Raw genomic sequence first — 20,704 nt, 5'->3', positions numbered from 1 at the left:
TGGGTGTGGCCAACTTGGGAGCCAGCCGGAACTCCGTTCCTGTGCGTTCCTGCCCCAAAATAGCCCTGCTCTTACTGCTCTGCTGTGGAATAACATGGCTACCCTCTGCTGCTGCTCTTATAAAGCATATTAGAGTCTAATATGAACTATTAGGGTTTAATTTGTTTGTTAATTTTAAGTTATTTATACGTTTGCTGGTGTTTTAACTGTATCTGTTTTTATGAATGTTGTAAGTCACCCCAAGCCCACCTTGGCGGGGAGGGTGGGATAGAAATCAAAATAACAACAACGACAATAATAACAACAACAGGATACTGATAACTTGGCATTTTTAATTCATATATTTGAAGTATCTCAGATATGTTATCTCAATAATGTTTATAACAGCCCTGTAAGATAGGCCAGTATTATTGTTCACATGTTGCAGATGGAGGATTGATACAACAGTATCTGCAAGTAGACTGTGTGACGATGTACTTGCAACCAGGAGCAGGTGGGGCTTTGCCGGCTGCAGGGTGAGTTCTGCTTTCCATTCTGAAAATAGGCATCTACAAAGCGTCCAGATCCAATGCTGATTGACTCTCCTTCCTTAGCTGTCTGATTTTGGTTCCCCAAGCACCTTACATTTGCCACTTGGTGTGTGTGTGTGTGGGAGTTGTAAAACTCTTTAAAGTAGCTTTATTGCACTTGAAGAACTGCTCTGAGAAAGGGGGAGCTGGTTTCATGATGAACCCAAGCGCCAGCCAATCAGCACTACGTACAACCCCTTTGGCTGCAAACTGGAAGAGAAGATGTTTATCTGAATTGAGAGTGGAGGAGACAGTTGAACCTCTGCCCCTAACACGGCGAGTGTGCTTTCACATTGGTAAAAAATCATTTGGAAAAAAATCATATAGTGAAGCAGGGGAAAACCCAGAAGCTAAATGAAAACTTCCATTTGGGAGGCAGTGTACAGAAACAGTCAATTCAAAACCTGCAAGGCATGCTGGGGGATGTGGATGGCATAGAGCAGGGGGCTCTTTCACACATATTGTGTGGCTCCTGGCAGGGTGGCTGGGGAAGCAAAGGGGAGGCATGCTTTCTCTCTCTCTCTCTATCCCTTCTTTCCTTCCCTCTCTCCCTCTCTCCCATCTATTTGCTTTCTTTGTTTCCCTCTCTCTTCTGTCTTTCTACCTCTTTCCTTCTTTCTTTCACCTCTGTCTCTTTCTCTCTCTCTCTTAGACAAATAAATGTCATTAGTCAACAAATAAGTATCATTGGACAAATAAATATCATTATTAATATCTGTTTTTACCCCTTTTGGTTTTATTTTTGGCAGTCTCGTTTAATGTTAATAAAAAGCAAATGTACATATCTTTCAATGAAAACATGTTTAATGTTTATGTGTTGTGGCTCTTGAACATCTGATGTTTATTCTATGTGGCTCTTACGTTGAGCAAGTTTGACCATCCCTGGAATAGAGCTATTCTTTGATTTGGGTTCTAGTATGGCAAAAGAACCAGTGCAAGGCAATACAGCAGAGCCACCTGGGTCTGGTGTTGGTGTGAGGTATGATACAAGGACCCTTGTTGCCCGGAGGCATCCTTCAGGGGTTTCCAGAGCATTTTCCATCCAATCCCAGTTAGCAGCCTTGTCAAACGGGCCTCACCCATGTTTATGTGGCTGCTCTTTTACGTAACGCACCTGTTTAGGCAGCTGGATTTCTCTCTCTCTGTGTGTGTGTGTGTTTCAAGCACTGCATTAAATTACCTCCTTAAGTAGATCTGATGATGCAAGAAATGCCACAATCTCACATGCACATTTGCACATAACAGCTTCTGGGATGTTCCATAAACATTTATTTTCAGTTTGCAATTGGATATGGGATATGTGGCAATCGTTGGATGGTCACTGTATTCTTGCTGTCAGATCAGGACGGCTTGAGATGGCTTATAACAAGCTTGGCTAATCCCTTCATATTCTTCTGGTGCCCTTTTGAACACACACACACACACACACACACACACACACACACACACACACACAAAGGTTTTTCAGCACCTTGACTTCCATGCTGCAGTGCTTTGGTTTTGTTCTGGGGTTGTTTGTTTGGAACATGTAAATGCGTTTATCCTCTAATCACCAACATTTTGGGTTTTCCCCGTCCTAGGTACTTTCATTTTGCAACCAGTTTTGTTACAGTCTTTCTGGAAAGAATGCTGTCCAAACACCTCAGCAAGCCATCTGGATGTGAAAGGCTTTACTCTTGAAGACTTAGGATTCGAACCCAAGGCCTGTCTGTTCAACCTAGTCTCCCTCACAGATAAGAAGGATAAAAGATGAGGGGCCAACCAGAGCTCCTTGGAGGAAGGGCAGGATAAATATATAAGTGAATGAAATAAAATATGTTCCGTTGGGCTTCTTCCCAAATATGCCTATGACTTCTGCTTTAAAATTCATAGGCTGGTTTGTGGTTTGCTTTACATGCAGAATAGATGCTGTGCAAAACTTGATTTCCACCAAAATCTAGCTCTTAATCAGAACCGTTTTGTTTCGGGAGGAGGGGAGTGAATTTGCCAATTGTGATTATTCAGCCCTGAGGGAAAGGCAGATGACTGTGGAATACAGTTGCCACCCTCCAGGTGGCACCTGGAGACACCCCCCCCCACGCTATTGCGATTCATCTCCAGACTACCAAGATCAGTCCCCCTGGAGAAAAGGCCCCTCCCCGCAAACCCCACCCTTCCCAGACTCCACCCCCCCAAATATCCAGGGATTTCCCAATCCAGAACTGGCAACCCTACTGCAGATATATTTCTTAATTCTTATGACAGCTCATTTTGGGGCTGAGTTCTTCTGAGCCCCACGTTGGAAACGTCTTCGGACAGCACTGGCTCTTCGGCTTGGAAACAGAGATGAGCACCGCAACCCTAGAGTCGGATTCGACTGGCTTTCGAGCAAGGGAACCTTTACCTTTACCTTTACCTTGTATGCGGAAAAGGGGGTTCACAGTGGTTCAAAAACAAAAGAGTGAGGGGCCTCGCTCACTTACATTTTGTTCTGAATATGAAACCAAGAACAAGAGTGCTGATATTCTGCCCAGGCTGTTTTGACAGTTATGGGCCAAGAGGCTTCTGAGTTAACACGACTTTCTTATGTCTTTGCAAGGGTGGAGAAATTATTTTAAGTTCTTCCAGTAGCAGCAAGACTAAGGCAGGCCAAAACCTCCCAACAGCAGGGTGTGTTGGTCAGGGTTAGGGCCGAAGGGCGAATTGGTACATACTTTATGATCATGCGAGTGATGACAAATAGCAATTAAGGTTACACCATCTCTTGATGTCAAAGGAAACAATTGTTAGATAATCTTTGGCAGCCTCCTCATTTAGGAGGTGGATATTGTCTATGGGGAATAAGTTAGCTTAAGAAGTGATGCTGAAGAAGACCCAAAGGAAGCTGGTTTGGAGTGTTTGGAGTGATCTGAAGGTGTAGAGCCAGTATGGTGCAGTGGTTAGAGTGTCAGACTAGGATCTGGGAGACCCGGGTTCGAATCCCCACACTGCCATGGGAACTCGCTGGGTGAACTTCGGCCAGTCAGACACTCTTGGCCTAACCTACCACACAGGCATAGTTGCCCACTCTGGATTAGGAAATACCTGGGGATTTTGGGGGCAGAGCCTGGGGAGGGGAGGGACATCAGTGGGATATGATGCCATAGAGTCCATCCTCCAAAGCAGGCAAATTCTCCAGGGGAACAAATCTTGGTCCTCTGAAGATCCATCGAAATAGCAAGAGTTCTCCAGGTGGCATCTGGAGGTTGGCAACCCTATTCACAGGGTTGTTGGGAGGATAAACTGGTGGAAGGGAGAAGGATGTAAGCGGATTTGGGTCCCCACTGGGGAGACAGGTGGGATCTAAATGAAGTAAGTAAAAAAAATTAATAAAAAGAGAAAGGGGATCAACAGAGATGTTCTAGGAAAGAGTTCCAAGCCTAAGGAGAACCAAGGCAGAATTGGAGCACTGTGTTTTTTAAAACAGAGCACCCACAAGAGTTCTTCAGGTGCTCAGAACAGTCGAGCTGGAGGAGTTCTTAATGTACTTCTGGTACATCCACAGACAGATCTTGTACTGTGCTGAAAGAGAAGCGTTTCAGTGCCTTATGCTGCCATCCACGGATAAGAAGACTGTTTCCGTGTGATGGTTATTGATTATGGACAAATTGCACTGCAGAGAACTCACATTAAGTTTGCTTCCGGGCAGGTAGGCTGCTGTTTGTCTAGGGAAGAGGGGAATTCATGTTGCAGCAGAGTTGCAGAGACTCTTAGAAGAGAGGAAGCTGCTGAACTGGAGTTCGAATGCAGATTTAACATGATTGAATTGGGACAACAGGAATCGAGGCTAGCTCACTCCTGGATGTCACTGCCCCACCGTACTGGTTCATGGGTGCACTACCCATTGACTTCTGCCCACTGAGTGTAACACACTGACACCGTGGGATCTGGCTCACAAAAACTCATGCTGCAACCAGGCAGGGTTGCTAACCTCCGGGTGGGGCCTGGAGCTCTCCTGCTTTTACAACTGAACTCCAAACTACAAAGATCAGTTTCCCTGGAGAAAATGGCTGCTGTGGAGGGGGGATTCTACGGCATTTTACCCTCCTGAGGTCGTTCCCCTCCCTAAACCCCATCCTCTCCAGGCTCCACCCCCAAAATCTCCAGGTATTTCCCAACCCAGAGCTGGCAACCCTACAACTAATGAGTTTGGGTTGGATCCTATCAGCATTCCCACTCAATCTCTCCCAAATTCCCTTCTTCACTGCAGCACCTGTCCTGTGTGGCTTTTGCCTATGAGGGTCCCAGGATCCCTAGCATAACCCTTTTGGGTGGTCAAAAGAGGCCCAACCTCCCCCTTTCACTAAAGAGGAAAGCACATAGGATCCAACCTTTGTCTTTTAAGGCACTGCATGACTTTTTGTTGGGTCTTGGCTACCGAAGACTAATAAGGCTACCCTTATGAAACTCATTTTACATATGATGTGTACATGACTTGACTTAGATTTATGTACATTTGAAACAGCGCACTCCCAGATTCTCAGGACAGCCTTCAAAAACAGTAACTAGTTTACAGATGGGTCAGTTTGAAACTAGCCGAGCTGCAATCCTGTATAACAGAAAGGCATGATTTGTGAGATGAAAAGTTTCCTGTTCAAATCTCTGCATATCCATTAGCTCACCAAGTGGCTTTAACTTAAGCTGCAGGGCCAACACAGGGATCATAAAAACAAAACAGCAGCCATGCTAAATCAGACCAAGGGCTCATCTAGTCCGGCATCGAGGGTGGCCAGCTCCGGACTGGGAAATACCTGGAATGTTTGGGGGTGGAGCCTGAGGAGGGTGGGGTTTGGCAGAGGAGGGACTTAATTGGGATATAATGAAGAAGAAGAGAAGCGATTGGATTTATACCCCACCCTTCACTACCTGAGGGAGTCTCAGAGCGGCTTACAATCTCCTTCCCCCTCCCCACATCAGACACCCTGTGAGGTAGGTGGGGCTGTGAGAGCTCTCCCAAGAATTGCTTTTGAAAGAACAGCTCTGAGAGAACTGTGACTGACCCAAGGTCATGCCAGCAGCTGCATGTGGAGGAGCAGGGAATCAAACCCAGTTCTCTCAGATTAGAGTCCACGCTCCTAACCCCTACACCAAACTGGCCATAAGGGTGGTCATAGAGTCCACCTTCCAAAGTGGCCAATCTCTTCAGGTGAGCTGATCTCTGTCACCTGGAGATCAGTTGTAACAGCAGGAGATCTCCAGCCACCACCTGGACATTGGCAACACTAGCCACATCTTGTTTCTAGCTGTGGCCAGACAGGCGCTATGGGGAAGCCCACAGAAACCAACAAGGAGAAGAGGCAGGAAGAGAAGGTTTCTATCCCTTTGCCATTCCTCTCTTTACAGGCTCCAGCTCCTGCCAGTCAGGCCCAGAGGGGCAAGTAGGGTTGCCAGCCTCCAGGTGGGGCCTGGGGATCTCCTGCTTTTACAACTAATCTCCAGCTGACAGAGATCAGCTCCCCTGGAGAAAATGGCTCCTTTGAAAGGTGGACTCTATGGCATTGTGACATGCTAAGGCCCCTCCCCTTCCCAAACCCCGCCCTTTCCTGGATCCACCCCCAAACTCTCCAAGTATTTTCCAACCCACACCTGGCAACTCTTGGGACTAGTTATACGGTTGCCTCTTCAGTCTAGCTCCCAAGTGATCCTGGGAGCTTGACTAAGCTTAGGGGAAACAAGCAGCAGATCAGTTGCCACTCAGATTCCCAGCTCTGGCTGAAGGAATGCTAAGTGCTGGGCACTTGCTTTCTCCTGAGAGCATGAGAGCTATGCACACACAACCCTTGCTCAGACACGTTTTTATATTTTGGAAGGAATGCCTTTGGTATTTTTCTATAAAAGTAGAGGATTTTATCTACCTTGCAGAACCACTCAGCAGCCCACAGTATCCACATTTCACAAACAGAAACAGATACTTAAGAATACATAGCAATTGTAATGGGAATGAAAGCCTTCATTCAAATAATATTGTTTAGCATTTATATAGTAGTGTTCCAGTGCTTTATAGCATCTCAATATGTATTCAGCTATAGTGTTCCTCTAATGGAACAGCAATTCCAGTTGTGGAGGAGAGGGCAGATAATATAAAGAAGATACAGAAAAGGAAAAGTTATATTTTGTGATTATATATAGCAAAAAATAAGAAAGAAAAAAATATTTTTCTCCAACACCCCCTTCATTGCATTGACTTTTTTGGGGACACTGTCTACAAAGCACAATAAAAATTTTCTGTTGGGATATATTTATATTCAATATTTCACATTTCAAATATTTCAAACTAATTTGTTTCTCAGCTGAATTATTAGATTCACCATTGCTACATACTCAGTACTGCATATTTTCGTCATTACTGCATACTCACTATTACCTTTGGCAAATAGGTAATATAACAAAAGCACAGAAAGGAAAATTATTTATTTATTTATTTATTTAAATTTCTACCCTGCCCTTCCCACGAATGGGCTTACGGTGGCTAACAAACAAGGGCACCATGTGCCAATACATAAAACCAAATAAAAAAAGATAAAACATATAACATATAATAGAAAATATTTCTTCCCAACACCCCTTTCATTGCACAATTTTTTAAAAAACCACTGTCTGTGGAATACAGTAAAAGTAACTTTGGTAGGGATACATTTATATTAAACATGTTACATTTAGGACTAATCCTTGTTCTGCTTCTTCATTGCAATAAATTTGTATACAACATTTTAAACTACTTCTCATACTAAATCTATGTCTTGCTTGCATCGGATACACCATCTCTCCTCGAATTTTGTAACTGATCTGTTCTGTCAAATAAATTGTTAATTTCACCATCGCCTCCATTCTGTTCTTGACAGCTGTGGGAGGCTCTGTGAGCTACAGCAGGTGGAGAAGCAAGAAATTCTCACTGTGGATGGTTGGATGCACCATCAGTATTATTATCCCCATATTACAAATGGGAAACCGAGGCAGGGGAAGGAGCTTTCCTAAAGCCATCTAGCCACTTCCTGGGTGAGGTAATTAGAATGGGTGGGGACACAGGGTATAGGGTTGCCAGCTCAGTGTTGGGAAATACCTGGAGATTTGGCGAATGGCGCCTCAGGAGGGGAGAGGAGGGACCCTAGCAGGGTATAATGCCGTAGAGGCAGCCATTTTCTCCAGGGCAACTGATCTTGGTCATCTGGAGAGCAATTGTAGTAGCAGGAGATCTCCAGGTGCTTACCTGGTGGTTGGCAACCCTAGGGAAACTTATTCCCTTATCCACTACTCCACACCCATTACTCTACCAACAAAAAGGTTCTGAGTGGTGAAGTTCCAGCTTAGTGTCTCTGATTTGTCAGTGCCAGTATTGGGCCAAATACTGCCAAATATGGAATGCCTGCAGGTTTATATTTTCGGTACACTTCCACTTTTGGGGAGTTCTTCTGGAATTCGTCGGAGTATTATTAAACACTGCAAGAGGCAACTACAAATGTATTAGGAGAGACGGGGGGGCAGCCTTTTGAAAGTTTACTTTTTAAAAAGCAAAAAATCTCCTTCAAATTCTGATATTAGTACTGGTGGGAGGATCTAATTCTGCACTCTTTCCTAATGGTTTATTTTTGTGTGTCTGTGTGTGTGGATGGACTTATCAACCCTCCGATTCATCGAGGTCGAAAGGCCTTCGGTCGGTTGCCAATAGCAACAATGCCAATATGGCTCCCCCCTGCACGAGAGGAGCAGCAGGCCAGGAAGGCAATTATACCGATGACGTATTTGGGACTGGTGGGGGAGGGGCAAGAACTGGCTGCGGAAGCCTCGGCCCCGTGTGTCAAAGAGACCCAAAGACAATAGACGGAGGGCTGGAACCGCGTCGTGAATTTGCACCCCGGCAATTGGTTAGGAAACTGATCGCTCAAATGGCGTCTCGGGTGGGGCCTCCAGAGCACTTCACAGATAGGCAAACTTGTGCCGTCAGTCAGTGCAAGGGAGGGTCGACCCTCCATCCCACCGATTGGCTTTCACCCCCGCACACTTGCGTCTCTTCCCTCAGCGGTGAAACCCTCTTTTTTTTTTAATCTCTCGGTGCTCTGATCGGCCGCTGCGGTTGTCACTCGCCGTGAGGCGTGTCGGCAGGAAGAACGCTCTCGTCCTGCGATTGGGCCGAGGGGCTCTCACGCGCCTCCGTTCTGGAGGCGGATTGGCTGAAGCCGCGCGGAGGTGGAGAGAGGGGTGGTGGCAGGCGGCGGCGGCTGTTTGGGGTGCAGGACGGAGGACCGGCGCTGGGGTAAGGCCGCCCGAAGGCAAGAGCGAGTACTCGACGGCGGTGTCTGAAGAGAGGAGCGGTATGGAAGGACGCGAGGGGCGGGTGGGCCTTTGTGAAGGAAAGTGGGAGGAGCTAAGCATAGGTGGGGGGGCTGAGGAAGTGGGGAGGGGGCTACAGGTGGGTCGGAGGGGGCAGAGGGGGGGCTGTGGTAAGGGAAGGGCACAAACGTGGGGTTTGGAGCAGGCCGTGTGCGTGAAGGCGGTAAGAGACATATGGGTTGGGTGAGGGGAGGGGCAGAGAACAAGTGGGGGGGGGGCTAGGCAGAACGGGGGTTCCAGCCTCCAGGTGGGGACCTGGGGATCCCCTGGAATTACAGCTCCTCTCCAGACGACAGTGATCAGTTCCCCTGGAGAAAACGGATGCGTTGGAGGGTGGACTCTGTGGCATTGTACCCCACTGGGGTCCCTGTCCTCCCCAGGCTCCATCCCCAAATCTCCAGGAGTTTCCCAACCTGGAGCTGGCAACGCTACCCCCTCCCATTCCCTGCTGGTGGCCTGGGAGGACCTGGCAACCGTAGTACAAGGGGGGTGGAAAAGGCAGAGTGTAAAAGAAGGAAGGGGGTGCAAAAGGCAGAGGAGAAAGGAGGGAGGGCTGTGGACGAGTAGGGGGCAGACGGAGGCGATCTCTAGGGGACGCTGCTAGGCAGGGTGTGAGACGGGAGTGGGTAAGAAGGCCGTTGATAGTTCTGGGTAGAGTTAGAGGGTAGAGAGATGTGGGGTGGGGGGAATGGGGAGGCGGGAGGAAAGTTGGGTTGAGGAAGTGAGGGTTGGGTGGAATTCCCATAATCTTAAGTGGAAATGGAGCAGGCAGACGATTGGAAGGGGTAGTGGTGGTGGAGTGGCAGTGAGCGTAGCTGGCCAGAAGGTAGGAAGCGGTGGGGCGTCTGAATGGGTGAGGGTGAAAGCATGTTAATAGCTAATGCGATAGAAGGAAATTCTGTGCAGCAAGGGGAATGGGAATAGACAGGGTCCGAGGGGAGGGATCCTAAAGGGAGGAGGAGAGGTGTGAGATGTTCTGGGCAGGTTGCGATAGAGGGTGGAGGCCAATTGCAGAGGCAGCTGGGGTGGTTCGGGACAAGAGAAGGAACAAAAATGAGGGGCTGAAAGGGGTCAGAAGAGCAGTGCAGAAGCTATAGAGGAAAGGGGGTTAGGAATGCGAGAGAGGCGAAGGAATTAAACCTTGGGGGTTTTTCAGGACAGCAAAGAGAACAAGGGCCCCAAAGGGGTGGCGGTGGCGGGATTAAATAGGCAGTTGTTTGGAAGTGTGTACAGTACCTTGTGGGCTTAGGGGAGGCTGGACAGCAGGATAAAAATGTGTGAAACAAATGAAGTCAATAGTGTCACGCTGTTACTCTGAATGAATTGATTCTTAGCAACCATTGCCTCCTGTTTGTGTCCTTGCCACTACAGGTGTATAGAAATCACCACCCCACAAACAATTATGCTCTGCAAGTCCCACTCTTGCACATTTAATCTTAACCACGTTAACTATGAGTACAGAAGTTTAGTTGGCTTAGAAGTTCCTGCATTTGGTTCAGACAAGCTAGCAGGGAGATAGGGTCATTCGGAGGAAATACAGGAGGCCTGCTGGGGTAGGAAAAATAGTGGTTTCTAGAAAAGGGGCAAGGAAATCAGCGGGGAAGAAAGCATTGATATGTGGCTAAGAGTATGGGAGAAATGTCCCTTTTAGGTGTGTGAATGGTTGCTTTGTGAAACAGCTGAGGAAACTTAGAGGAAATATCTAAACAGAAAAGAGAACAGTGTTTATTTTCAATGAGGGGCAGGTGCTTGTATGAGGGTGGGGATTTGGGGTTCTTCCCTGTGGGGTCAGTAAGTGTCAGCCATGGAAGTTTCTGAGGGACCTCGTGATGTTGTATAAATAGGATAGGCCCTATGCTGGTCTGCGGACTAGTGTCTAGCCTTGGGGGAATTCTGCATGCTCTCTCCCTTGCTGTTTGGATGCATTTTGAGAGGGTTTTAAAAGAGGCAGTGTGAAATATGAGCCCCGGAAAGTCCCGGTGATGAAGAAGTTAGGATTGACGAGAGGGCATGCCAAAAAAAACACATACCAACCCCACATGGTAGGGGATTCTGGCGCTTCTAGTCTTGTTTTTGCTTTAAACAGCTTGGGAGTTATGTCCCACTTGGGGAACGGGAAAGAGACAGGAGGTGCTGGCTGGAAGGCCAAAAGCAGACCATGGGTTAGGATGAACACATGATTACTTTTCAGAGAATTAAGGTGTGGATAGTGCAACCTCTCGTCTCCCACTTGTTGCTGATGGCAACAGCAGCCGGATCAGGATGAACGGTGTCAAGTTAATTGGGGCAAAAGTTGTGTTGAAACACCAGCTTCGAAAAGCAAGACAGGGAGGTTCAGAAGCCCTCATATTACCGCTTGGGGCTTACCTGCGGTTCAGAGGCTTTTTGTTTGTTTTCGTTCATGCTTTCAGCTGGCTGTGGTAATGCAGTCCCTTCTGTGGTAGGTGTGTTTGGTGCTTTGATGTAGGTAAAATGTAGGTAAAATTCTGTACGTGCCACTGTTGAATGGAGCTTTTACAGAAGTTAGGTTTTCTTGTCATGTAGATTGCTGATAAAACTCTAGTTAATAGGACTATTTTATAACTTCCAGACAACCACAGAATATTGGTAGATGGGAATTTGCTAGGCAGTGGCTTCTTAGGCTTATATATGTGCCTGTATGGGAAGAAAGGATATGCGCTTTATTGCCTCTCCAGTGTTCTCAGTATGGCCTCCAGAGCTCATGCTGGCACTGTACAGGCATCTGAAGGCTCAAAGTTAAGTTGAGAGGAACAGGGAGGTGGAAGAGGTCAGATCTCTTTCCAAAAAAAGCCTGGGAAGGTAAATAATCCTGCTGGTTGGGCAGCAGTCTGCCAGCATTCTACGCTCCCCCTTCCCAAGTTACTAATCATAACATGTGTACTACATATGCACTGTAAACTTGTCAAGGAGTGGTAAATAAAACTATGAGGGGAAAATTCCTCTTCCAGGATCCTTTGAAACCAGTAGAACTGTAACTAGTCAACAGTTCTGTGCCTAGTAACTGCAATAATGTTCGGTGTGCTGGTTAAGATTCCCCACTTCTCCACATGCAGCCAGCTGGGTGACCTTGGGTCAGTCCCAGTTCTCTCAGAGCTCTCTCAGCTCCACCTACCTCACAGGGTGTCTGTTGTGGGGAGAGGAAGGAAAGGAGATTGTAAGCCACTCTGGGTGAAGGGGAGGGTATAAATCCAACTCTTCTAATGTAGAAAACCCAAAGTGTAGCAGTCAGCCCCTAAAAAAAGTTTTAAAAACCCAGGAGGGTAGGCAAAGGTATTTGGACTCTCTCAGAGCACCACAATGGTATAGGACAGGTATTTGTAACACACAAATGACCTGATATTTCCTGGTGTGTGATTGCAAAAGCTGTAAGAAGTTTTGAATGGAAAGGGGGCTTTAAAGATACGTTTATAATCCTGTCCTTGTTGGAGAGAGGTGGAATTGGCCTTTAGGTCCCATCAAGCCACCTGTACATTGGGGGAAATGTCTGCAGATGTGTCTGGTGTTGTTGAATAGCTCCCCAGTCCTCTGAAGCCAGAAGCTGACCCCAGCGCTTGCCCTCATTGTAAACTGATCAGAAGGTCACACTGCATGAAAGGCTTCATCAGCATGCTTTGACTGCAAGCTGTCAGCAGGTAGAGGAGGCAGGATGGCTGAAGAGGGAGGCCGGCGCCAGCGTTCTTGCAATGTGGACTGGTTGGCACTTTGCTCTGTCTTGCTGAGGAGTGAAAGGGAGCAGAAAGCGCAGCGGAGGTGACCCAGCAGAAAGGGAAAGTTGATTTTGCTTAGAACTGAGAATGGAACACGGTGGGAGCATTGGGACAACCCTGACCCAAACTTAACATTGGCTTTCTTTGGTGTCATGTCATGTACATTTGTTCTTTGAGCTAGGCAGAGGCTGTGCGACATGGGTTCCTTGTGACCCATAAATGAGGATGAGAGCTAATGCCAAAGGGTGCGTCTCCCCCGTGTCTTATCACCTTCATTTGTTTGCTGTGTTTCAGTATCTGACGAAACCTGCAGCAAGCAGTGGAAGAGTCTTTGAACCTTTCCCTCCCTGGGAGTCTTGGACTCTAAGTGCTCCTTCAGGAAAGCGTCTCAGAGCCGGAGGAGGAAGAGGGAGGGGAGAGAACGTAAAGCTGCAGCTGTTCCAGCGGACTTGTCCCGTCTTGTTGTCGGTGTGGGAAGCAAGAACGGCTCAAGGAAGTTGCCGTTTGTGGACTCTGTGAGACAGTAAGTCACGTGGGCTTATATGCAACTGCCTCGGCTTGGTTACAAAACAGTTTGTAGTTCTGAGGAGGCAGAGAACACCAGAACGGACAGGAGTTCTGATGAGAGACAGCCTTCTTTGCTTCTGGAGATTTTGAGAACCTTGTGTTGGTCCTTTTGGTGGCAGCCTGTTCGATTTTGCGTTTCATTGTAAACTGAGCTGAACACAGTTGAGTGTTTTTGATTCCATAAACAACTGTGTGGAGAGCCAGCTGGGCAAAGTGTGGCTTTTACAAAAACCCTGCTGCATGCCTTTGCTTCTCCTCTTACAGAAATGCTTTCTTTGAAGAAATATTTCACAGAGGGACTCATCCAGTTCACCATTCTCCTCAGCCTGATCGGAGTGAGGGTGGACGTAGATACCTACCTGAACTCTCACCTTCCCCCTCTGCGGGAGATCTTTCTGGGCCAGAGCTCAGCTTACACTCAGACACAGTTCCACAACCTGCGCAATACTTTAGACGGCTATGTTATCCATCCCAAAAGTGTAGACCTGGACTACTATTTCACAGCTCGCCGGCTTCTTAACCAGGTGAGGGCCCTGGACCGGTTCCAGGTGCCCACCACAGAAGTCAATGCCTGGCTGGTACATCGAGATCCCGAAGGCTCCGTCTCCGGTGCTCAGCCCAGCACGGGCATTGTCCTTGAGAATGGTGGCGGCTTGCAAGACGGGACCGTCCCAGACAATGTGGTGAGGGAAAGTGGAGCAGAGCAAGGCTTTGGCGAAGAGCTGGAAGACTTGGGCGCCGTGGCTCCTCCAATGAATGGAGATCTAACCAAAGAGGTAAGGCGGCTTCACTTTGTGCAGTTTGTCAGCAGGGGTGGTGGGGAGAAGGGGACTGCTGGGAGATTCCCGAGTGACTTTCGGAAGGGAAAATGTTGTGAGAGAAAGTTGCCTGGTTTAACCCTCCTCCATTGGCTTGGGTAGCCAAGGAGGATTCTAGGAATCTTTCCCTTGGTCAGAAGACATCTTGGTTGGGAATTAAAGCAGCTCCATTGTTCTCAGCCTTTGCCTTTGCTTGCCGGGAGGCACCTCAGTGAATAACACCACCTGTTTAGTTTGTAGCATTGGGTAATTGTCTCATTGCACAGATCAAATGAGTGGTGATTTATTCAGCTCTGGATTATTTCCAGAAGATCTTTCTGCTCCCCCCCCCTTTTCTTTCAACACAGTACTAGGTAGGGCAGCTCTGCCCTAGTTTCCAGCTACAACGTGCCTGTATAGTCCCTTCCCTGAAGCTCTGTCCCATAGGGCTTTCTTTGTGAAAGGCCTATTCTGGTTTGGCTTGTCTGTAGATGTGCTTTGCTAGGGAAAAAGGATTCAATCAGTGAACTGTCTACACGGGTGCTCCAAAACAGACAGGGTGGAGTAGTCCTGTGGGGTTGCTTCCTGACTGCCTTTAATCCCCGGCCTCCTGTGCTGAAAGAGGGACAGCAGCGTTACTAGATCTGGTGGCTGGGCTGGGGGTTGTCGAAACAGCTGTTGTGGCTGCCTTCCGCTCCTCTCATGTTCTCTCATGCCTGCGATTGGCAAAAAATAGGCTGAAGGTTTCAGAGAGCTTGGCCTCGGAAATCTAAAAGTGAAACTTGCTTTGGATGTGGGGTTTTCCCGGCAGCCAAAGTAGGTGGTGGAAAAACTGAGAATGAGCCAGTAAAATCAGTGTGTGTGCGAGGGAAAAGATGTTTGTGTTTAGAAGGAAGAATGAAGCAGAATAATAGAAGATGTTTGTGTTTAGAAGGAAGGATGAAGCAGAATAATAGCTTTTCCTTCCTTTTGTTTGGGTGAAAAATGGTAATACTTAGATGAAGTCGAATGCCACCTGTTTGGGTCTTCAGATGTGTGTCTTCTCACCCTCCTTGTGGGACTGTCATAGTCTGTGATTTCTCATGCTTGCAGATTCTCATCTCTAGAAGGCCAGTTTTAGTGACCCATTACTGTTGATCATAAGATAAGCAATAGTAGCCACCTCGAGGTCATGAAGGTGAGCAGCTGGAAGATCATAAAACAGTTTTAGGAGAGGTCAGCAGTGGTGTACTGATTCTGCTGTCTGTGAAGGAGAGAGGTTCCGGAATGCCTCCAGAAGTGTGCGTGGTGCTCCTGAAATTCCTGAATGCAGAGAAAACAGGCCTAACTGGGTTTTTATGTCTTGGGGCAAGCCCCCTCAGACATGACACCGAAGGCCAACCCTGTATTTGATCACCCTTAAATTTATAAGGCCCCCAGTCTTAGGGTATTAGTGGGAGGGGAGATTATCAGTGTCATGGTATCAAAGTTCAGTTGGTAGGATCTGGCAAGCCGCACAGCAGCTTTCAGATTGGCACACTGGGCGTGTTTCTGGCTGAAACTTTAAGCCTCCTCTGGGCCCTGGCTTTTTTCTTGGGCTGCCAGTCGTGTGAGACCCACAGCTGGAGTGGCCCAGCCATGAAATCATTACAGTTCTATAGCACTTTCTTGAAATGCTCAGTGCCCTACATGTTGTCTCTAACCTTTCCTATAGCAGTACAAGGCAGGCCAGTATTATCACCCCATGAGGGCTGAAGTAGATAGCTGCTTTCCTTAGCCTACCCAGTGAGTTTGTCTGAGGTAGTTTTAACCAGGGACTTCCCATTGTGTGATGCTTATTATGTTACACACACTTTCTGTGCTCTCTGTACTGTTGTACAGGTACCGAGAGCACGTAATTCAGGTGCTGGGGTTGGGAGAATAGCTGCACAATCATTTTGCTTGCCGTTTGGCAAAGAGCCATTCTGTCCTTTCTTCACTCAAGCAGACAGTTTGAAAATTCAGATGTAGGCTGCAGAAATCACTGGAGAGCTGGAAGGGTTCATAGATGTCTTGAAGCTTGAGTAGCTGGATTCTTCTTCCCAGGTAGCAAGGACCAAAAGGTTGGGAAGGAAGTTTGCAGCTGAATTGATATGTGTACGCTAGGCAGTTTATTAACACTTCATACTGTACAGAGTACTCTTATATGGACGTTTTGTTCTCCATGTGGCAGTGGTGATGCACTTAAAAGAATGCAATCCATGCTCACTGCTCTTATGGTTGACTTTTAAATCAACATAAGAAGAGCCCTGCTGGATCAGACCAGTGGTCCATCTAGTCCAGCATCCTGTCTCACACAGTGGTCAACCAGTTCCTCTGAACAATACAGGGATACTCAGGAACTGATACTGAGAATGGGAGTTGGTATCGATGTACTTGCTTATGGCCATGGAAAAGCAGGTAAAGTGGAGAATAAACAGTTTCCTAGACGCATTAAATACAGGGTTTGCACTAGGATTTGTTTCCCGGCATGGTTTTTTTCAAAGAGGGCTTGACAACTGACCATTTTCTTCATCCCTGCCCAATATGAACTCTGTTTAATTCTGTTAGATGTCTGGCAGATGTGTAGTGCCCCTGTTTACTTAAGGACTGACTAAGGGACGTGGTTGTTGATCCAAATTGTGGGGCAGAAAGGGGAGAGATAGGCAATGCTCTGTACGGAGTCAGAAGCGGTAGGCCATCTAATGTGATGGTGCCTGGATGCTCTGATGGCAGGTGGGATCTCAGGCACAGGTTTTGCCAGTGCTGCTAAGGAAAGCGCTCTTGTCACTGTCCTACAGCAGTAGAATCAATGGGGGCATGGGCTGTTATGAAGGCCAAACAAGATGACCACCGTAGTAGAGGCAGTGGGCAGTGTAGTGCAGTGGTTGGAGTGGTGTTTGGGAAACTTGATTGCAACCCCTGCAAGCTGTGAAACTCACTGGGTGGTTCACGGAGGCCTCTCTCAGCCTGACCCATCTCACTGAGCGTTGAGAAGCTAAAAATGGTGATTCTGGGGCAAATTGGATTGTTGCTGTAGTACCACTTTGATGAGAGGAGCATTGGCCTTGAGCTATTGTGGCCCTCGGATTAGCTGCAGTATATATTTGGATCTGGAAGAGAATGCGTGAGTCTTTAACCAGGGCTTTAGTTTGTGGTTTAGGCTTTCTCTTTCAATTTCCCCTAAACAAAATGGGTTTAGTCGCTTATCTTGCCAGGGCGATTGTGAAAGTGAACAAAAGCAAGGCTGTAAAACAGGTGGCAGAACGTGGGAGTCCCTCTGTCACTACATTAAAGGAAAAACCGTAGGAGGCAAGTCGTGTGTGGGAATGTTGAGGGAGGGGGATCCCCAACACCACTGTGAGTTTCTAACTTCATAGCTAGACATTTCTGTTTCCACCCTTTCCCCGAGGAATTCAAGGCGGTGGTTATGACCAAGGCTCCCTCTAAGCTGTGGAGTCTTGTGAGCAAAAATTCTATTCTGTGAGCTACTGGCATGAAAGTTGTGAGTGAGCGATTTGGCTACTGCATATATTAGTTTGCTCTGGAGCCATCCTTCCTGGGCTAAGACAAAGATGTGTGAGCCAGAGGCTAAAAAACTGTGAGCTAGCTCACACTAACTCAGCTGAGTGGGAACACTGGTTATGACTCTTTCCTGCCTCTCTTTATCCTCATGACAATCATTTGTGGTAGTTTTGGCTGAGAGTGCATGAAGGACAAGATCATCTAGTCCGCTTCATAACTGGGTGCGGATTTGAACCCACATCTCCCAGATCGAGTCTGACACTCTTGACCGCTACACCACTTTGCCTTTCCGTGGAAGTGCACATATAGGAAGGTTTTGAAATGACATTCCAGGCTTCTGGCTACTCCCTTGAGGAGGGTGATAGTGAATGTTTTGCTTCCAAAATAAAAGAGCCAGGCATATGCAGGGCAAGGAAAGTAAGATCATTTTGGGATGATGTCTTGAGGGGTTACAGGCCTGTCTAGTTTTCCAAAAAACCCAGAAACCCATTCAGTTCCCAAGTGCATTGCCGGGTTGAATTCTGATTTTTTGAAAGCCCTGTTTCCTGGCACATATTCTCTGCCCATCGGATGCAATGAGCCTGCTACAAACCCTAGCCGGCTTAGACTGGATCCACTGCAAGGGAAGAATTTGGGCTAATCCAAGTACCAGTCAGCGTAGGAGGTAAGCATCACTGCAGCCCTTAAAGCAGTTTTTTTCCTCCCTCACCTCAGTCCTTGTAAATGCTGTGAGCCGTTTGCCCTGGTCCTGTGCCCCTTCCTGTGGCTGACAGCGCAGCCCACCCGTCTAAATGAGCAGGTGGGGTCCCTCTTGTGTAAGAGGGGACTTCCTCTCCCCTTTCCTTGTCAAAAATTGCAGGCAGCTGGGCTTGCCAGGTGGAGAAAGTCCAAAAGCAACAATAGCGAAATACCTTTCAGAATTTTTGTAATTGCAGCTATTGCTATGGTACTAATTGTAATGATTGTAATTATCAGTTGATGCTAACAGAAAGGTATAACCCTACTATTGGACTGGTCTGTCTTCATAAAATGTCCGACCACCAGGGTTTGCCCAGGGATCATGGAAATAACAGTCTCCCTACCACATAATTTGTCCTTTTGTTCTTGCTGTAGCCCCACTCGAGCCGGCATGTGTGTACATGCACCCAACCCACACAGCGTTGCATCTCTCCTGGAGGATGAGCAAGATGGTGCTTGCCGCTGATGTGGAGCATGGAATCTTCTATCAAAGTAAAAAAAAAAGAAAAGAAAAAGGCTCCCCCCCCCCCCTTGTGCCTGAAGAGCTCTGGAGCACATAAAGGGGATTTTGAGATGCAGAGGGATAGTTGTGTGTCCATAGGTGTGGTGTGGAAAGCACACTGTCATGCGTTTGGCTTTTGAGAAGTAGATGGGGCACTGCATTAGAGCCTTCCGCTTGTACTTCGCGTGATCTTGTGCTTATGACATTTTAAAAGCACCACAATATTGCTATATGTACTCTAGAGTACCTGATTGCCGATGCCAGGTAGAATGCACACGTTGCTTCCTGGGAACTATGCAATAATATGACAGGAATTAATTCATCAATGGGCCCAGTCACACGGGCCGGATATCGCGGGGGGGAGGCCGTGGCTGTTTGCCCCGCAGCGAAATAATGCGCGACTGCGCGATCAGGCGTCCCCTCGCGGTCCCGTTGAGTTCCCGTGGTTAGGGGGGAGGTGCCGATCATACGACGCGCCAAAGAAGCGGCGCAGCAAATGGGGTTGTGTTGTTGTTTTTTTAACCTGAAGTATGCGCATGCCCCATTGGGTGCTTGTGTGCATCCCTGGAGACTTAAAAAAAAAAACAACCCTTTTCGCAATGGGGCATGGGCGGGCGCCGGATGCCACCGGAAACGCGATCAGACGCCCACCCTTGCCCCGCGGTTTCCGGAAACTAGTACCTCCGAGGTACTAGTTTTTAACCGCGCATCTTCGGAGGGAAGCCTCGGGATTGCCACGGGAGCTCTATGCTTCCCAGATGTGGCGGTGAGATTGCGCCCGGAAAATCCGCCTATCTTCCGTCGCAGTAGCGTGGCTACTGCTCCGTGTGACCGCAGCCTATGAGTATCTGCGATGCTGTCTTGTTTTGGACATGCCGGTTTCCCATATGTGTGAACCCCATGCTCATGCTCTCTTGTAAACCCAGATTACTCTGAACAAGGGCAAAGCTGTGTTTTCTCAAGAAGCATAACCAAGTTGCTGGAGAAGGCATGAGCTTTCACCAAGATATCCGAGATTCGTGTTTTGTTAGCACCCTGAGTACTGGCTTTGAGTTTTGCCCCTCCTAGGTGCTATTTCAACAGAAGCAAGATGGGTGCCTGTTCGTACCCCTGCTTCCCATCCGTGTGGAACTTGAAAGAGGGCTGTTGGGACCGAAGCTTGTCTAAAAACTGTCCTTACCTGCCTTCTGTTCTGCTCATACTCTTGAGGCACTTGTGTGTGTACTACGGCCTTGACTCAAATTAGGCCTTAGATGGTCCTTACTGTTCGTATCTCTCTACCGGAGATGGAGGCCAACCAGGGTGGGGTAGGAAGTACTGAAGTATATTTATTTACTTTGTTACCTTTTCATCCTGTTCTTTCTTCGAGGAGTTCATGGCAGCATGCATAATTCTCTCCTCCTCCATTGTTCTCTTCACATCAATCCTGTGAGGTAGGTTAGGCAGTGTGTGCGACTGGTCCAAGATCATCCAGTGAACTTCATGGCCAGATGTGGGGGATATGAACCTGGGTCTCCCCATTCCTAATCGTAACACGTGGAAATCCTTGCAGCAGACCTTTAAATGAGGGCACTGTGACTTTTATTCCTGTATTACAGATGGGAAGTGGAGCCAGGAAGGAAGTGGCTTGTTTAAGACCACCGAGTTGAGCCAGGGACCTCTACCTCGTGCCCTCAATGCTGCTGTTACTACTCCACCTCGAAATGCTGTTAATGATTCTTTCCCCTTGGTATCCAAGGTTCAAGAAATTCTGCCCTAGAAAGGACATTCAATCTGGAATATCCTTTTGGTCTTTCACGCAGTGTCATCAGATTGCAAATGAAGCGTCCTCGTGTTAGAAGTCTGTATGGTAGAAAGGGGCCATAATAAAAGGGAGGTGTGTTAAATCCTATATGTCCTTTTATGAGTGTTCTCCACTGTGTAGTTGAGGTTTTA

At 47.6% G+C, this 20,704-nt stretch overlaps 1 protein-coding gene across 2 annotated transcripts in view; it reads left to right on the top strand.

Moving 5' to 3' along the window:
* The first annotated feature begins 8,810 nt into the window (after positions 1 to 8,810).
* Positions 8,811 to 20,704, top strand: part of NFE2L1 (nuclear factor, erythroid 2 like 1) — a 28,662-nt gene continuing 16,768 nt past the window's right edge. Inside the window, exons 1-3 of one of the 2 annotated variants that reach the window (XM_015424672.1) lie at positions 8,811 to 8,896; positions 12,938 to 13,166; positions 13,475 to 13,986. In XM_015424672.1, the coding sequence (XP_015280158.1) occupies positions 13,477 to 13,986 (510 nt within the window). In that variant the 5' untranslated portion in view covers positions 8,811 to 8,896; positions 12,938 to 13,166; positions 13,475 to 13,476. Of the gene's footprint in view, positions 8,897 to 12,937; positions 13,987 to 20,704 lie in introns of both variants that reach the window. The other variant, XM_015424665.1, reaches the window with a different exon arrangement.

Source organism: Gekko japonicus, unplaced genomic scaffold, assembly GCF_001447785.1.
Source record: "Gekko japonicus isolate JY-2015 unplaced genomic scaffold, Gekko_japonicus_V1.1 scaffold2847, whole genome shotgun sequence".
Lineage (NCBI taxonomy): Eukaryota > Metazoa > Chordata > Lepidosauria > Squamata > Gekkonidae > Gekko > Gekko japonicus.
Note: the sequence above shows the minus strand (reverse complement) of the source record. Positions and strands in the feature narration are given on the sequence as shown.